Source organism: Nerophis lumbriciformis, linkage group LG20 (genome assembly GCF_033978685.3).
Source record: "Nerophis lumbriciformis linkage group LG20, RoL_Nlum_v2.1, whole genome shotgun sequence".
NCBI classification, from domain to species: Eukaryota; Metazoa; Chordata; class Actinopteri; order Syngnathiformes; family Syngnathidae; genus Nerophis; species Nerophis lumbriciformis.
This window is the reverse complement of record NC_084567.2, coordinates 28,997,901-29,016,638: the sequence shown is the minus strand read 5'-3', so window position 1 is coordinate 29,016,638 and position 18,738 is coordinate 28,997,901. Positions and strand designations below refer to the sequence as shown.

At 41.4% G+C, this 18,738-nt stretch overlaps 1 protein-coding gene across 4 annotated transcripts in view; it reads left to right on the top strand.

The window, feature by feature from the left end:
• Positions 1–18,738, top strand: part of cacna1bb (calcium channel, voltage-dependent, N type, alpha 1B subunit, b) — a 439,095-nt gene that overhangs the window by 404,331 nt on the left and 16,026 nt on the right. For 2 of the 4 annotated variants that reach the window (XM_061980760.2, XM_061980759.2), the window contains exons 42-46: positions 2,083–2,258; positions 6,470–6,599; positions 6,689–6,799; positions 12,312–12,350; positions 18,176–18,437. In XM_061980760.2, the coding sequence (XP_061836744.2) occupies positions 2,083–2,258; positions 6,470–6,599; positions 6,689–6,799; positions 12,312–12,350; positions 18,176–18,437 (718 nt within the window). Of the gene's footprint in view, positions 1–2,082; positions 2,259–6,469; positions 6,600–6,658; positions 6,800–12,311; positions 12,351–18,175; positions 18,438–18,738 lie in introns of all 4 variants that reach the window. The other 2 variants (XM_061980758.2, XM_061980757.2) reach the window with 1 other exon arrangement.

Sequence of the window (18,738 nt, the reverse complement as noted above, 5' to 3'; positions counted from 1 at the left end):
AGTAAGAAAATATAAAGTAATTTAATGATTATTTTCAGGCTTTTGAGGGCCAAATAAAATGATGTGGCATGCCACATCATTTTATTGAGTTTGACACCTGTGATTTAAGTAAACCTGAGGTAAAATTAATATTTGTAGTAATTCCAAATTGCAGTAATTTTGCAGTAATCACCGTCTGACAGTGACTGGTGTTTTTATGGAAGCTTGTCATCCACTTTGGAGATGATCTTCTCAGGGAATTTAATAATCACCTTTTAAAACATGAATCAAGTTCTTCGGGTGCTTTTCCGAATTTAATTTATAACGATTATATGTACGCACTTGCTGATAAACCAACCATGATAACAATCAATCAATCAATCATCGATCAAAGTTTATTTATGTAGCCCTTAATCACAAGTGTCTCAAAGGGCTGCACAAGCCACCACGACATCGTTGTTGAAAAAATTTGCCTGAAAACTTAGACTTACACTTCCTTTATTGTCATTCAAATTTGAACTTTACAGTACAGATAAAAACGAAATTGTGTTGCATTAGCTGGTTGTAGTACAGGATAAAAGAGCAATACGGTGCAGAGGGTTTGCATTTACAAACGAAGGTGCAGATAATTATATTGCACTTTTGCGTATGCATCCATGTTTACGAATGTATGTTATATTCAGTGTTGAGACTAACGCGTTACTGTAACGCAGTTAGTTTCGACAGTAACTAGTAATCTAACGCGTTATTTTTTATATTCAGTAACTCAGTTACCGTTACTACAAGATGCGTTACTGCATTATTTTATGTTATTTTTTATGTAGTATCGGCTAGAAAAAGAAGATCCGAGTGTGTTTTATTGGAGCCCTGCGGTGGAAAAGAAAAGGTGGGCTTTGTGTGGGTGGGGGGCGGCTCCCAGACCGTAGTTGAGGAGCGCAGGGGAAACGTTCCTCCAGGGCCTATGTACTTCGGAGCTAACAACCTTCACTTTACCTGGAAGTGGGTCTTTACAGCTGAGTGTGAATGACGAGGCCGGCGGTTTGTTGCAACTTTGTGACTTTATTGGACGCAGCCATCCACCAAGCTAGAGCACCTGCACGCACTCACTGTCGCCGGTCCCTCACCCCTCTCGCCCACTCACTCACTGACGTCACTCACCTCACATGCTTTCATATCTTAAAGGGCCACACACACACACACACACACACACACACACACACACACACACACACACACACACACACATACGCTACTCTCATAACAACTAACAAGACATCATGGCGAAGCCAGAAGTCGAATTTCTTAACATGGAGACATTCTCAATACTTTTTTTTTGTCGAGCACAAAGAAAATAACATTTTAGTTAAATGTAAGTTGTGTCTTGGATCAAAGATCCTATCTACTTAAAGTTAAAGTTAAAGTGCCATTATGTTGCAGCTATTTAAAATAGTTTTGTCAATTTGTTCTGGCCTGAAATAAATTGGCCCTTTGAAACATATCTTTGTCTTGCATGTAAAGTTGATCAACAGATTGTATTATTCTCCAGTGCAATAACAGTACTGAAATGAAGGCTAAAAGGGCATTAATGGAGCCTTAAAAAAAGGAACTAAATAGTTACTTTTCACAGTAACACATTACTTTTTGGTGTAAGTAACTGAGTTAGTAACTGAGTTAATTTTGAAATAAAATAACTAGTAATTGTAACTAGTTACTGGTTTTCAGTAACTAACCCAACACTGGTTATATCGTCTTTATATTCCAGCCAGTTAATCTCTTTTTGGGGGGAATTGAGGGGATTATTATGATGCGTTCAAGAGTCTTATGGCCTGAGGGAAGAAGCTGTTACAGAACCATTGAAACTTTTGCCACAACTTTCTGAAAAAGCTTCCACAAATTCAAGCATTTTAGGCCACAACAAAATATTGGTCTACAAACAATCCGATGTCGCAATAATTATATTTTAGGTAATATTTTTTTTTAGTTAATCTCAAATTAATTTAGAAGGCACAGCAAGGAATAATGTAAAGATTAATATAGAGCTACTGTAATATGAAAAGTGGGTTTCATGACAATTGTTAACAACTGCTGTCTTTTGTCTTGCAGAGCAAACTGAGCGCCTTTTTTCGTCCGATACTTCCTCTTGGCCACACACAGGAAGTAGAACCCCCGATACCAAGTCCCAAACAGATCTTTCCTTTTCAACCAGAATCAGACCCAAAGACCACATCACCTCTGCCACCTCTCACAAGCACGAGCACCTCTGTCAACAAGGACACAATGTGAGTGTTTGATCAGAGAATTATACAATGATTATTTACATTGCTGTCAAAACTCTTGCGACATGTTTTTTTTTTGATCAATCAGGTTTTAAACTACACACATTACTTCAGGTTTTAGGTTTTCTTTTTCAGCACAACTCCAAGGTAAGTTTGATTATTAGTGGTTGGATGAGATTACTGTTTTTGTGATTAAAGGAGCATTGCACTTTAAAAAAAAAATATTGCCCATCGTTCACAATCATTACGAAAGACAACAACACACGTGGCTTTTTTTAAGGATCCTAAAAAATATTTTTTAAAAACGCTTTCAAAATGTAGCTAATGGGAGTCATTGTTGTAGCCTTCAAAGCCCTCTAAAACAACTTTAAAACCCTCCATCAATGTTTTATATACACACTGTAAGTCTATATTAGTGTCCCGATACCAATACTTTGGTACCGGTACCAAAAGGTATTTCGATACTTTTCGGGACTTTTCTAAATAAAGGGGACCACAAAAAATGTCTTTATTAGCTTTATTATGACAAAAAAATCTTAGGGTACATTAAAAATATGTTTATTATTGCAAGTTTGTCCTCAAATAAAATAGTGAACATACTACAACTTGTCTTTTAGTAGTACGTAAGCAAACAAAGACTCCTAATTTAGTCTGCTGACATATGCAGTAACATATTGGGTCATTTTCCATTCTATTATTTTGTCAACATTATGAGGGACAAACTGTTGGGAACGTCTGGCAGAGTCTCCTGTCAGAGAGAGTTTCAATTCCCACCTCCGGAAGAACTTTGAACATGTCACGAGGGAGGTGCTGGACATTGAGTCCGAGTGGACCATGTTCCGCACCTCTATTGTCGAGGCGGCTGATTGGAGCTGTGGCCGCAAGGTAGTTGGTGCCTGTCGTGGCGGTAATCCTAGAACCCGTTGGTGGACACCGGCGGTGAGGGATGCCGTCAAGCTGAAGAAGGAGTCCTATCGGGTTCTTTTGGCTCATGGGGCTCCTGAGGCAGCGGACAGGTACCGACAGGCCAAGCGGTGTGCGGCTTCAGCAGTCGCGTAGGCAAAAACTCGGACATGGGAGGAGTTCGGGGAGGCCATGGAAAACGACTTCCGGACGGCTTCGAAGCGATTCTGGACCACCATCCGCCGCCTCAGGAAGGGGAAGCAGTGCACTACCAACACCGTGTATGGTGCGGATGGTGTTCTGCTGACCTCCACTGCGGAAGTTGTGGATCGGTGGAGGGAATACTTCGAAGACCTCCTCAATCCCACCAACACGTCTTCCTATGAGGAAGCAGTGCCTGGGGAATCTGTGGTGGGCTCTCCTATTTCTGGGGCTGAGGTTGCTGAGGTAGTTAAAAAGCTCCTCGGTGGCAAGGCCCCGGGGGTGGATGAGATCCGCCCGGAGTTCCTTAAGGCTCTGGATGCTGTAGGGCTGTCTTGGTTGACAAGACTCTGCAGCATCGCGTGGACATCGGGGGCAGTACCTCTGGATTGGCAGACCGGGGTGGTGGTTCCTCTCTTTAAAAAGGGGAACCGGAGGGTGTGTTCTAACTATCGTGGGATCACACTCCTCAGCCTTCCCGGTAAGGTCTATTCAGGTGTACTGGAGAGGAGGCTACGCCGGATAGTCGAACCTCGGATTCAGGAGGAACAGTGTGGTTTTCGTCCTGGTCGTGGAACTGTGGACCAGCTCTATACTCTCGGCAGGGTCCTTGAGGGTACATGGGAGTTTGCCCAACCAGTCTACATGTGCTTTGTGGACTTGGAGAAGGCATTCGACCGTGTCCCTCGGGAAGTCCTGTGGGGAGTGCTCAGAGAGTATGGGGTTTCGAACTGTCTGATTGTGGCAGTCCGCTCCCTGTATGATCAGTGTCAGAGCTTGGTTCGCATTGCCGGCAGTAAGTCGGACACGTTTCCGGTGAGGGTTGGACTCCGCCAAGGCTGCCCTTGGTCACCGATTCTGTTCATAACTTTTATGGACAGAATTTCTAGGCGCAGTCAAGGCGTTGAGGGGATCCGGTTTGGTGGCTGCAGGATTAGGTCTCTGCTTTTTTGCAGATGATTTGGTCCTGATGGCTTCATCTGGCCAGGATCTTCAGCTCTCACTGGATCGGTTCGCAGCTGAGTGTGAAGCGACTGGGATGAGAATCAGCACCTCCAAGTCCGAGTCCATGGTTCTCGCCCGGAAAAGGGTGGAGTGCCATCTCCGGGTTGGGGAGGAGATCTTGCCCCAAGTGGAGGAGTTCAAGTACCTCGGAGTCTTGTTCACGAGTGAGGGAAGAGTGGATCGTGAGATCGACAGGCGGATCGGTGCGGCGTCTTCAGTAATGCGGACGCTGTATCGATCCGTTGTGGTGAAGAAGGAGCTGAGCCGGAAGGCAAAGCTCTCAATTTACCGGTCGATCTACGTTCCCATCCTCACCTATGGTCATGAGCTTTGGGTTATGACCGAAAGGACAAGATCACGGGTACAAGCGGCCGAAATGAGTTTCCTCCGCCGGGTGGCGGGGCTCTCCCTTAGAGATAGGGTGAGAAGCTCTGTCATCCGGGGGGAGCTCAAAGTAAAGCCGCTGCTCCTCCACATCGAGAGGAGCCAGATGAGGTGGTTCGGGCATCTGGTCAGGATGCCACCCGAGCGCCTCCCTAAGGAGGTGTTTAGGGCATGTCCGACCGGTAGGAGGCCACGAGGAAGACCCAGGACACGTTGGGAAGACTATGTCTCCCGGCTGGCCTGGGAACGCCTCGGGATCCCCCGGGAGGAGCTGGACGAAGTGGCTGGGGAGAGGGAAGTCTGGGCTTCCCTGCTTAGGCTGCTGCCCCCGCGACCCGACCTCGGATAAGCGGAAGAAGATGGATGGATGGATGGATGGAAACTGTAAAAATGAATTATTAATCTACTTGTTCATTTACTGTTAATATCTGCTTACTTTCTCTTTTAACATGTTCTATCTACACGTCTGTCAAAATGTAATAATCACTTATTCTTCTGTTGTTTGGATGCTTTACATTAGTTTTGGATGATACCACAAATTTGGGTATCGATCCGATACCAAGTCGTTACAGGATCATACATTGGTCATATTCAAAGTCCTCATGTGTCCAGGGACGCATTTCCTGAGTTTATAAACAAAATATCAATTTTTTTTTAAATGAAAGAAGATGCCAAAAAATATAGACGTAATCATACGCGCCTATACTTGGTATCATTACAGTGGATGTTAGGTGTAGATCCACCAATGCCGATTGTTTACATTTTGACGCTGGTGAGCTACGGTGTGTAGTGAAGCATGTTTAGCTATTCCTCGTCCTGCAGGGATGATACTTGTAACAAACTTACTTCATTTGCCGCCATGGAGACAAGGATTAATGATTTAGAAGTAGCTACAACACTGCAGAATGCGGATGGATTTTAGCCGCTATCTAGCTAGCCATGTCTTAAAGCACCTCTTCCTGAGGGTGTTTCAGTGTTATAACTTCATCTTTATCTTTCGTTTTTAAGCCAAAATGCGCCCGTTCTCCCTTTTCTGTCTACACACTGTGTCTGTTTGTAAGTACTCTGTGATTGTGCGCTGCCGAACATGCTCCTCTGCTCGTAAAACCAGCAATGACACGACGTGATGACGATGGGGTTTGTTGCACCGGTACTTTTTAGAGGCGGTATTGTACCGAATAGGACTCATTAGTACCGCGGTACTATACTAATACCGGTATACCGTACAACCCTACCTCAGAGTCAAATATGTAGTTAAAGTATTTCACGTATATTCTGTTACAATTTTAGCACCCACTATGGACTGGACTCTCACTATTATGTTAGATCTACTATGGACTGGACTTTCACAATATTATGTCAGACCCACTCGACGTCCATTGCATCCGGTCTCCCCAAGAGAGGGGTTGGGGGGGGACCACCCACATATACGGTCCTCTCCAAGGTTTCTCATAGTCATTCACATCGAAGTCCCATTTGGGGTAGTAAGTTTTTCCTTGCCCTTATGTGGGCTCTGTACCGCGGATGTCAATGTGGCTTGTGCAGCCCTTTGAGACACTTGTGATTTAGGGCTATATAAATAAACATTGATTGATTGATTGATTGGTAGCATGCTAGCTTTTAAGCATTTTCTTGTTCTTTTATGAATATCAATCTGTCCATCAAGCAATCACCTTGAATTTGCACATTACAGTCCGAGCTGTTCTTTTTTTTTTACACAGGCTTGACCAGAAGAGTTCCATCAAACACTCCCAGTCTGGTGACGTCTCCCAGGCAGCTTTGAGACCTAAAGGCCGGAGGAAACTTCAGAGAGGCCAGTCAGAAGATGTGCCGTGTTCCACGAGGCCTCAGGTTGGTAAACACATACGCACTATCGCTAAAAATTTATGAACTATATTTGTTCTCCAAAGGTTCATCAGGATGTGGTGTTTCGTCTGCAGGATGCCGTTGAGATGAAGCCAGTTGAGAACATGTCAGACAGAGAAGCACTCTCCGGCTTAGAAGGTCACGGCAGAGCTTCTTCCCTGCCTCGACTTAATGCAGAGTTCTACGTAAGCTCTTCAAACATTCTTTCGTATTTATGTACAAACCCCGTTTCCATATGAGTTGGGAAATTGTGTTAGATGTAAATATAAACGGAATACAATGATTTGCAAATCATGTATCAACCCATATTCAGTTGAATATGCTACAAAGACAACATATTTGATGTTCAAACTGATAAACATTTTTTTTTTTGCAAATAATCATTAACTTTAGAATTTGATGCCAGCAACACGTGACAAAGAAGTTGGGAAAGGTGGCAATAAATACTGATAAAGTTGAGGGATGCTCATCAAACACTTATTTGGAACATCCCACAGGTTTGCAGGCTAATTGGGAACAGGTGGGTGCCATGATTGGGTATAAAAACAGCTTCCCAAAAAATGCTCATTCTTTCACAAGAAAGGATGGGGCGAGGTACACCCCTTTGTGTGAGCAAATAGTCAAACAGTTTAAGAACAACGTTTCTCAAAGTGCAATTGCAAGAAATTTAGTGATTTCAGCATCTATGGTCCATAATATCATCAAAAGGTTCAGAGAATATGGAGAAATCACTCCACGTAAGCGGCATGGCCGGAAACCAACATTGAATGACCGTGACCTTCGATCCCTCAGACGGCACTGTATCAATCAACACTTCAGAAAACCACTGTCACTAAAGAGTGCGGTTACTTTCCTGGGCCGCCTGCAGTCCAGACCTGTCTCCCATCGAAAATGTGTGGCGCATTATGAAGCGTAAAATACGACAGCGAGACCGTGGACTGTTGAACGACTGAAGCTCTACATAAAACAAGAATGGGAAAGAATTCCACTTTCAAAGCTTCAACAATTAGTTTCCTCAGTTCCCAATCGATTATTGAGTGTTGTTAAAAGGAAAGGCCATGTAACACAGTGGTGAACATGCCCTTTCCCAACTACTTTGGCACGTGTTGCAGCCATGAAATTCTAAGTTAATTATTATTAGCAAAAAAAAATAAAGTTTATGAGTTTGAACGTCAAATATCTTGTCTTTGTAGTGCATTCAATTGAATATGGGTTGAAAAGGATTTGCAAATCATTGTATTCCGTTTATATTTACATCTAACACAATTTCCCAACTCATATGGAAACGGGGTTTGTAGAAAATATGGCTGATAAAAGAGGTATACCCTGTGGCTATTAGGGACTAAATTGATTACTTAAAAATCAAATGTATATTTGCTAAATACAATAAATAATGTGAGCTAAGAGACTCAGCTCAATGCGCCTATTAAATTAAACACTTTGCCTCAATTATCAACTCTGAATATAAGACTAACAATCTTTTTCAACAGCCGATTTTGGAAACATATTTTTTAAGAAATCAATTCCGAATCGTATTTTTAATATCAGTTTTGTTTTGTCAATTGTATATCATTATATTGGCGACATGCTGACATGCCGGCCCATTCATTATATGAAGGATTGCCCAATCGCATGCTAGGTTCATCTCCAATTTATGCCTTGTATTCTGATCCGAAAATGTGCAAATTCAGCGATTTCTACAAAAAAAAACATTTCAACGGTAGGAATCACTCAAAAAAAACATTAGTAACTAATAATAGGTACCTTTTCACATTTGAATACCATGCCAATTTTCCTAGTACCAGAGAATTGATACCGGTACTTAGGGACCACATTTTGTGTGTTCATGTGTTGATAAATGTTAATTATTTAAAAATGCAATCATTTTTTTATTTAACATTTAACAGTGAGGTGATAATTGAATATAATTTGCAAGTATGCATTCGTTTCAGTTTGTTTTATATGTGTTGCTGTCATCAGGAAGTAGTCTTTGCCATTAAGTTAAACGTGCCAGTCATGTCTTTTGTTGAGCCCTTACAAAGTATTTATACTGTAAGTATTGTACTTACACACAAGCTGTTTGATTGTAATGTCCATCTTAGATGTTGTTGTTGTTATTACCAAATGTGGAGGTGTTGTTTATTTAGAATCCCCATTAGCCGACGCACAAACGCCAGATTTTATGCCTTGTATTCTGATCAGGAAATGTGCAAATTCAGCGATTTCTACAACATTTTTTTTTTTAAACGGCAGGAATCACTCAAAAAAAAACATTTATAACTAAGAATAGGTACCTTTACACATTTAAATACCGTGCCAATTTTCCCAGTACCAGATAATTGATAACGGTACTCAACGGGACCACATTTTGGGTGTTCATGTGTTAATACATGTTAATTGTTTAAAAATACAATCATTTTTTTATTTAACATTTAACAGTGAGATCATAATTGAGCATAATTTGCAAGTATGCATTTGTTTCAGTTTGTCTTATACATCAAAAAGTAGTCTTTGCCATTAGGTTGAACGTGCCAGTCATGTTTTTGTTGAGCCCTTACAAAGTATCTATACTGTAAGTATTGTATTTACTACACACAAGCTGTTTGATTGTAACGTCCATCTTAGTTGTTGGAGTTGTTATTACCAAATGTGGAGGTGTTGAAATCGCCATGTAAAATCGCTATTGCTAATTAGCAGCATCCATCCACATCCATTTTCTACCGCTTATCCCTTTCGGGGGTCGCGGGGGGGTGCTGGAGCCTATCTGAGCTGCATTCGGGCAGTAGGCGGGGTACACCCTGGACAATCATTTTCTGTATATTACATATCCCATGTAAATTAACATCGGGCTAGCACATTCTGAAAAGCGTAGCCTTATTTTTTTTACTGCTTTCTATCATGCATTTTTTGCTTTGTTGGAAAAGAAAATACAACATTACTTACTTGTCGCTGGTTCCAGAATTAATGCAAGTTTATACATTTAGCAAATAATGATAAACATAGGTGCAACTATAATTATTATTGTGACATAGATATTATAATTATTCACTCTCATCTACGATGTACGTTTTGCAAACCTCAGACAATGCATATTGTTATTTATAGAGATGTCCGATAATATCGGACGGTCGATTTCATCGGCCGATAAATGCTTTAAAATGTAATATCGGAAATTATCGGTATCGGTTTCAAAAAGTAACATTTATGACTTTTTAAAACGCCGCTGTACGGAGTGGTACACGGACGTAGGGAGAAGTACAGAGCGCCAATAAACCTTAAAGGCACTGCCTTTGCGTGCCGGCCCAGTCACATAACAGCCATACAGGTCACACTAAGGGTGGCCGTATAAACAACTTTAACACTGTTACAAATATGCGCCACACTGTGAACCCACACCAACAAGAATGACAAACACATTTCGGGAGAACATCCGCACCGTAACACAACATAAACACAACACAACAAATACCCAAAACCCCTTGCAGCACTAACTCTTCCGGGATGCTACAATATACACCCCCGCTAACCCCCAACCCCGCCCACCTCAACCTCCTCATGCTCTCTCAGGGAGAGCATGTTCCAAATTCCAAGCTGCTGTTTTGAGGCATGTTAAAAAAAATAATGCACTTTGTGACTTCAATAATAAATATGGCAGTGCCATGTTGGCATTTTTTTCCATAACTTGAATTGATTTATTTTGGAAAACCTTGTTACATTGTTTAATGCATCCAGCGGGGCATCACAACAAAATTAGGCATAATAATGTGTTAATTCCACGACTGTATATATCCGTATCGGTTGATATCGGAATCTGTAATTAAGCGTTGGACAATATCGGAATAGCGGATATCGGCAAAAAAGCCATTATCGGACATCTCTAGTTATATATCATCTTCAGTCAAAGCATCCATGTTTAAGGAACTTTTCCGTTCCGTGGAATACATTTTGTGTGTGTCTCACTCCCTGCGCTCTCCTACACCGCATGTGCTATTCTTATGTTGACGCTGCTTTTGAGGAAAAGGTTGGCATTATTTATCATGAAAAAAAATGTACAAGAGAAATTCAAAACTTCTTCACATTATGTTTTCTACGCATCATTCATTGACCGAAATTTGAAATGACACACCTTATGAAACATGGTTATATCTTCATAGTAATTAAAGTACCATCTGGAATTTGTGTATTTTAAACCTTCTTAGGCAGAGACGTAAACAAACTCTGGCTTTGCAGACAACTAGCAACAAAGTGGTACATCGGGGTACGAGTGACCCAGCTTATGAGTTTTTCGGGATACGATACTGTTATTTTTTATGTTGCTAGCAAAAAATTCAGGTTGTGAGCCTCCCCACCACTAGTTGGCGTAGCAAATGTCACAGTGAACCCCGTAAAAGCTGCCCAAAACATTTGGTCTTACTCGCTTGTGGGGTTGTACGGTATACCGGTACTAGTATAGTACCGCGATACTAATGAATCATATTCGGTACTATACCGCCTCTAAAAAGTACCCGTCGTGTAGTTGTTGAAAAGGGAGAATAGACGCATTTTGTCTTAAAAACTGACAATAAAGGTGAAGTTATAACACTGAAAGCCCTCAGGAAGAGGTGCTTCAACTAAATGCTTAGTTGGCCACATGCGTGGACAGCACCTTTCAGCTCTTATTTCCAAAATTGTGTACACTACTGAATTGGGGTCTTATGGCCCTTATGTGGACAACATAAACACAACAGAAAAAATACACAGAACCCCTTGCAGCACTAACTCTTCCGGGACGCTACAATATACATCCCCCCAGGAGAGCATGTCCCAAATTCCAAGCTGCTGTTTTGAGGCATGTTAAAAAAAATAATGCACTTTGTGACTTCAATAGTAAATATGGCAGTGCCATGTTGGCATTTTTTTCCATAACTTGAGTTGATTTATTTTGGAAAACCTTGTTACATTGTTTAATGCATCCAGCGGTGCATCACAACAAAATTAGGCATAATAATGTGTTAATTCCACGACTGTATATATCGGTATCAGTTGATATCGGAATCGGTAATTAAGAGTTGGACAATATCGGATATCGGCAAAAAAGCCATTATCCGACATCTCTACACAAAACCAATTAAGCTCCTATCCCGAGGTGCCACTGTGTTCAAGTGACCGTTCCCAGTACAGTGGAACCCGTTTACGTCGACATCCCTCAGGTTAGCTGGCTCACGTCAATGTAAGCGGTTGTCAAAATAATGGAAAATAGCTCTGACAATGCTTTCGCACGTGCACAAATCTTTCTTCCTTTTCAACCTAAACATTTTTTTTCAAAAGGGTTTGTTTTGAAAGTAGGGTTAAATGACATCAATGTGAATGTTTGTCATGGGCGTCAAAGGTAGGTGTCAGTCTCCCAATCTTCTGCACCTTCTCTTTCAAGGGTCTGAGCGGCTTCATTTCACGCTGCTTAGCAAAGTTAACAATACTAATAAACATGTTAAAAAAAAAAGAACAAATTTAATATTGAACATGGTGTTTGTTCCAGGATTTTGGTGAGTTGTCTAAGTGTGTTCCGCTGCATGTCGATAAAAACAAAACAGAATGGCTACTCCTTAACTTCAACTTAGTCAGTCTCTGCCCGCCTTTTCTGTCTTGGCTTTTTCTCCTAATTTTGATGCCCATTGCTAATATTTTGCCCACCTCCCTCTTGTGTGTGCTGTCTGATAGCGGAGCCACTCTCGCCACGCCCCTGGGACCCACCTGGCAGTATGTACCACCTGTTGTGCCACCTCTCTGTGCCTCTCCTTTCCAATGTCTGTCTGTGTGTCTTGTGAGCTTCTGTCATCTCAGTGCAGCGTCTGTGCGCTCGCCCTGCTGTACGATGGCAGTACTGCATACATTATCCACGCTGTACTTGGATATGTTTGGCTCCTTGCGCCACTATCTGCAGTAGCACAGTTCTACACTTTCAAACTCTGAGTGCGTGTGTGTGTGTGTGTGTGTGTGTGTGTAGTAGTAGACTTGTAGTATGTAGTGTACTTTGAATATTTTTGTATGATTGTCAGACCTAGAACCTAAGAAAGTTATACTTTCTTGCTCAGAAAATGCAGTTCATTGTTGTTTATTCTTGTCAAAGTCGATCTGTTGTTTAAGGGGTTGATGCATTTTTTTTCTACATCTAAAGCACTTCCACATAACCTGGAATGATGGTTATTTGTTCAAAATTGTGCATGGATTATGCACTATATTGCCAAAAGTATTTGGCCACCTGCCTTGACTCACATATGAACTTGAAGTTGTCAGGATCAAACACTGATGACATCTATTAAACAAGACAAGAAGCAAAGAATTAAACAGAGACAGAATTAAATTTGGCTCAATTTGAGGAGAGACGCATGGACACTGTACCCTTGCACAGTGTCTCAGCACGCTCTGGCGAAAGATTTTAGGCCTCCTCCTTTATTTGGACTTTCCCTGACCACATGGCAACAGCTGCTTCCAAAGGGACGTGGGTCGTAAACAGCGTTGCCTTTGGTTCTTTAACAGTTCAAAAGAAAAGGTCGTAAAACAGTTCAAAGAAAGGTTCGTAAAAGACTTCAAAAAAGAGGTTCGTAAAAGAGTTCAAAAAAGAGATCCTGCCTTCTCTCCGCTTTGTAGTCCTTGGGTTAAAACAATATATTTCTGTTGATTACAATACATGAAATAAAACAGAACACCTTCATGTTGCTTCCCCCCCTACACAGTGGAGTTTTACAAGCCTTCATCTTGGTAGGTTCAAAGACAGCTTTTGGGCTTCTCGCTGGGAACTCATTTCAATACAAAGTTTTTGTGATAACTTAGATCAAATTATTCTAACAGAAGTGCCATACCATTCCTAACCCATAGGGTTCAATATGACCTTTTGCAGCTCTTACAGCTTCAACTCTTCTGGGAAGGCTGTCCACAAGGTTGCCGAGTGTGTTTATAGGAATTTTTGACCATTCTTCCAAATGCGCATTGGTGAGGTCACACACTGCACTGCAAAAAGTCAGTGTTCAAAAACAAAAACAAAAAATACAAAAATTAGGGGTATTTTATTTGAACTAAGCAAAATTATCTGCCAATAGAACAAGAAAATTCGGCTTGTCAAGACTTTCCAAAACAAGTAAAATTAGCTAACCTCAATGAACACAAAAATACCTTAAAATAAGTATATTCTCACTAATAACAAGTGCACTTTTCTTGGTAGAAAAAAAAGAGACCTTTTTGCTCAATATGTTGAAAAATATTCTTAAATTAAGTAAATGCTAGTGCCATTATCTTGACATAATGATATGCGCTCGGCATCATGATTTTTTTTTCATGCTTGAAGTAAGAAATTATTACTTTAAAAAGTAGTTTTATACTTGTGAGTGTTAATGACACAGCTTTGCAACAGTTGATAATCTAGTTTCAAGCATGTTTTACTCAATATAGGTCATCAAATCTCAGCTACAAACTGTAATATCTTACTGAGATCCTTTAGGACCAAAACCCTTAAAACAAGTAAAACACTCTAACATAAAATCTGCTTAGTGAGAAGAATTATCTTATCAGACAGAAAATAAGCAAATATCACCCTTATTTGAGATATTTAATCTTACTTAGATTTCAGTTTTTGCATTGTGATGTTGGTCTTAGTCTCCGTTCTAATTCATCCCAAAGGTGTTCTATCGGGTTCAGGTCAGGACTCTGTGCAGGCCAGTCAAGTTCATCCACACCAGACTCTGTCATCCATGTCTTTATGGGCCTTTCTTTGTGCACTGGTGCACAGTCATGTTGGAAGAGGAAGGGAGCATGAAATTGTCCAAAATGTTTTGGTATCCTGGAGCATTTAAAGTTCCTTTCACTGGAACTAAGGGGCCAAGCCCAACTCCTGAAAAACAACCCCACACCATAATTCCTCCTTCCCCAAATTTCACACTCGGCACAATCCAGTCCGAAATGTCCCGTTTTCCTGGCGAGCTCCAAACCCAGACTCGTCCATCAGATTGCCAGATGGAAAAGCGTGATTCATCACTCCAGAGAACGCGTTTCCACTGCTTTAGAGTCCAGCTTCCGACGCTTTGCATTGGACTTAGTGATGTATGGCTTAGATGCAGCTGCTCGGCCATAGAAACCCGTTCCATGAAGCTCTCTGCGTACTGTACGTGAGCTAATTGGCAGGTCACATGAAGTTTGGAGCTCTGTAGCAACTGACTGTGCAGGAAGTCGGCGACCTCTTTGCACTATGCGCTTCAGCATCCGCTGACCCCTCTCTGTTAGTTTATGTGGTCTCCCACTTCGTGGCTGAGTTGCTGTTGTTCCCAAAATCTTCCATGTTCTTATAATAAAGCCGACAGTTGACTTTGGAATATTTAGCAGTGAGGAAATTTCACGACTGGATTTGTTGCACAGGTGGCATCCTGTGCAATCACTGAGCTCCTGAGAGCGGCCCATTCTTTCACAAATGTTTGTAGAAACAGTCTCCATGCCTAAATGCTTGATTTTATTCACCTGTGGCCAGGCCAAGTGATTAGGACACCGGATTCTGATCATTTGGATGGGTGGCCAAATACTTTTGGCAATATAGTGTATTTTACACCAATCGTTAATCAAGCTAATTTCTGACTTTCTCTTCAGAATGCGCCGCTTGTGGGCGGTCTTATTCACGTGCCTCCACTTTGACTGTGTCTTCTCCCCAACAGCCACGTCGCAGTTTTTAGCACATCCATAGTCAGTCTACTGACAGATATAAGTTTGAATTATACGCTTCTTTTTATTCGAAATAGTAACAGCAGAAGATTTTAGCATGCATGTGCATGTACGAGCCAGTCTGCCCCACAACAAGAGGTTAGAGAAAATTAAGGAATGTATTGTTTATTTTTTATGTAAATCCAAGCAATGCGCACTTCGCTGTTGTGTAGCTGCTAGCTCCTAGTAGCCTGTGGCCTACCATCTTTGCGTTTTGTAAATGACTTGACTAAAATACAAGAAAAGATGAAACTTGGAGGACATTTAGATGTTAAATGGCTGTCCAACTTTCCACAAGTAAACACGCTGCTGGATTGCTTGTATCGGAGATTATATCACACATTTTACAGTATATGCAAGCCAAATTGTTTTGCAGATGGGACACTCCTAATTTTGCATATAGCCTCTCAGCGTGACTGTGTTTTCCTATGTGTACTATTGTCCTACGTCAGTGTACCTACAGTTGTGGTCAAAAGTTTACATACACTCGTAAAGAACATAATGTCATGGCTGTCTTGAGTTTCCAATCATTTCTATAACTCTTATTTTTTTGTGATAGAGTGATTGGAGCACATACTTGTTGGTCACAAAAAACATTCATGAAGTTTGGTTCTTTTATGAATTTATTATGGGTCTACTGAAAATGTGACTGTGGAAGTCGCTTCCTATCCGTTCCACTGTTATACGCGGCACAGGAGCCAAGCTTTTTAACAATGTTTTAATGTCCATAGAATTTCTCACAGATTTCTCTCCAGCAGGACGTGACTTTTCAGCCACCTCCGTATCCTATCCCCCTCCTGCTCTCGGCCGCTTACTGTTAAAGACAACAGATGATTAGATGAACGCGTACCACCTGTGAAATCTAATCACCTGCCAGCTGTGTCTCGCCATCAACACATGCCCTGCCCCTATCCGATGGTGCTCGTCCTCAGCACCATAGACAGAGGCGGTGACCTTTGCTCCTGCAAGCGCGCTGGCCACACCTACCTCCACAGTGACCAAATCTGCTGGGTCAAAAGTATACATACAGCAATATTAATATTTGGTTACATGTCCCTTGGCAAGTTTCACTGCAATAAGGCGCTTTTGGTAGCCATCCACAAGCTTTTGGCAAGCTTCTGGTTGACAAACTTGGTGAAGTTAAGGTAAATGTGTTGGTTTTCTGACATGGACTTGTTTCTTCGGCATTGTCCACACGTTTAAGTCAGGACATTTGGAAGGCCATTCTAAAACCTTAATTCTAGCCTGATTTAGCCATTCCTTTACCACTTTTGACGTGTGTTTGGGGCATACTTGCCAACCTTGAGACCTCCAATTTCGGGAGGTGGGGGGGTTAAGAGGGGAAGAGTATATTTACAGCTACAATTCACCAAGTCAAGTATTTCATATATATATATATATATAAGAAATACTTGACTTTCAGTGAATTCTAGCTATATATATGTGTATATATATATATATAAATAAGAGTAATACTTGAATTTCAGTGTTCATTTATTTACACATATACACACATAACACTCATCTACGCATTGTTGAGTTAAGGGTTGAATTGTCCATCCTTGTTCTATTCTCTGTCACTATTTTTCAAACCATGCTGAACACCCTCTCCGATGATGCATTCTGCTTCGTCTCCTTGTTGTGTGCGCAGTTGTGCACTCTCTAAAAGCCCTAGATGTTATTGTCACATATGCATGTACAGTAGATGGCAGTATTGTCCTGGTTAAGAGTGTCACAACATTGCTGTTTACGGCAGACGAACTGCTTTACGGTAGACAAAAACGTGACTGCTGTTGTTGTGTGTTGTTACCGCGCTGGGAGGACTGCGCAGTTGGGTGTTCCAACAATACAATGACCCCAAACACACGTCAAAAGTGATAAAGGAATGGCTAAATCTGGCTAGAATTAAGGTTTTAGAATGGCCTTCCCAAAGTCCTGACTTAAACGTGTGGACAATGCTGAAGAAACCAACACATTTAGCTGAACGGCACCAATTTTGTCAAGAGGAGTGGTCAAAAATTCAACCAGAAGCTTGTGGATGGCTACCAAAAGCTCCTTATTACAGTGAAACTTGCCAAGGGACATGTAAGCAAATATTAACATTGCCGTATGTATACTTTTGACCCAGCAGATTTGGTCACATTTTCAGTAGACCCATAATAAATTCATAAAAGAACCAAACTTCATGAATGTTTTTTGTGACCAACAAGTATGTGCTCCAATCACTCTATCACAAAAAAATAAGAGTTGTAGAAATTAATGGAAACTCAAGACAGCCATGACATTATGTTCTTTACAAATGTATGTAAACTTTTGACCACGACTCTACTAGTTGCACTGGGCTAGGAGCACATAAAACTGCAAAACCAACCAAAATCTACCAGTAAAAAAATTAGAAACGTAATAATAAAGGAACGGGAAAAAAAATATTTTTTGAGGTTTATGTGACTTGAAGTGATGTGCTGATCCATTTGAATATTGTGTGAAGTTCACATTTTTTGTATCACAGACTCCCCTTTGATATCAAACGGATCAAACCATTCCCCCATCAAATTCTGATGAAAATAGGAACAGCTTGTCAAATAAGTGTGCTGCCAGTAGCCCAAAACTGTGTACTACTAGTATTGCTAGTAGTACACAGGTGTGTCATTGAAAATACAAAGTTCTTATCCACTTCTGTAGTTGGACAAGAGCAGTCCTTAGAAACTCGTCTCCCATCCTGTGTGTGCTGTGACTTTTTCGACGATTCTAGTCCGAGGGCTTTGGGTCAGACGATCATCCAATGAACCACGACTCTAACTTCCCTTTACTCCTCCCGTCTGCTTCTCCTTCGTTCCCAGCCAATCGTTGACCTCAGTCCCATAAGACGCTCCGCGTCCTCGTTGACCCCGCAGTACAGGCAGGAGGTCGGTCTGAAGGAATACCACTTGACACGGCCGGGCCAGCCTCCGCCGTCGACCAGGCCCGCTCCGGGCCAGGCCCAGGACCGAGCGCATCACCATCACCACCACCACCGCTGCCACAGACGCAGGGACAAAGACAAAGACAAAAAGCCAAAATCGCTGGATAGAGGGACGTCTGTGCAGCAACCCAGTGCAGTCGGTAAGACAAAAACAATCCTGAGAAATGTTTCTTTCTTTGCTTGTGACATCATCAGAAATCTTTTTCTCTGATGATAGACGAGCGTATTGTCAGGGGTGAATGTTGCAATAAGAATATCTGCATCTCTAAAAGCATGGTGTCAGTTGAACTGTGTTCAAAGCAAACTAAATACAGTAGAAGCTGGTTAAGTCAATATAAGCATTTTATTTATTTATTAGAATGAGGACAATGCATATTCATCAACATAGAGCAACAATGTAAATATGCCTGTCACCTTGACATTGACATTGACATTTACTTG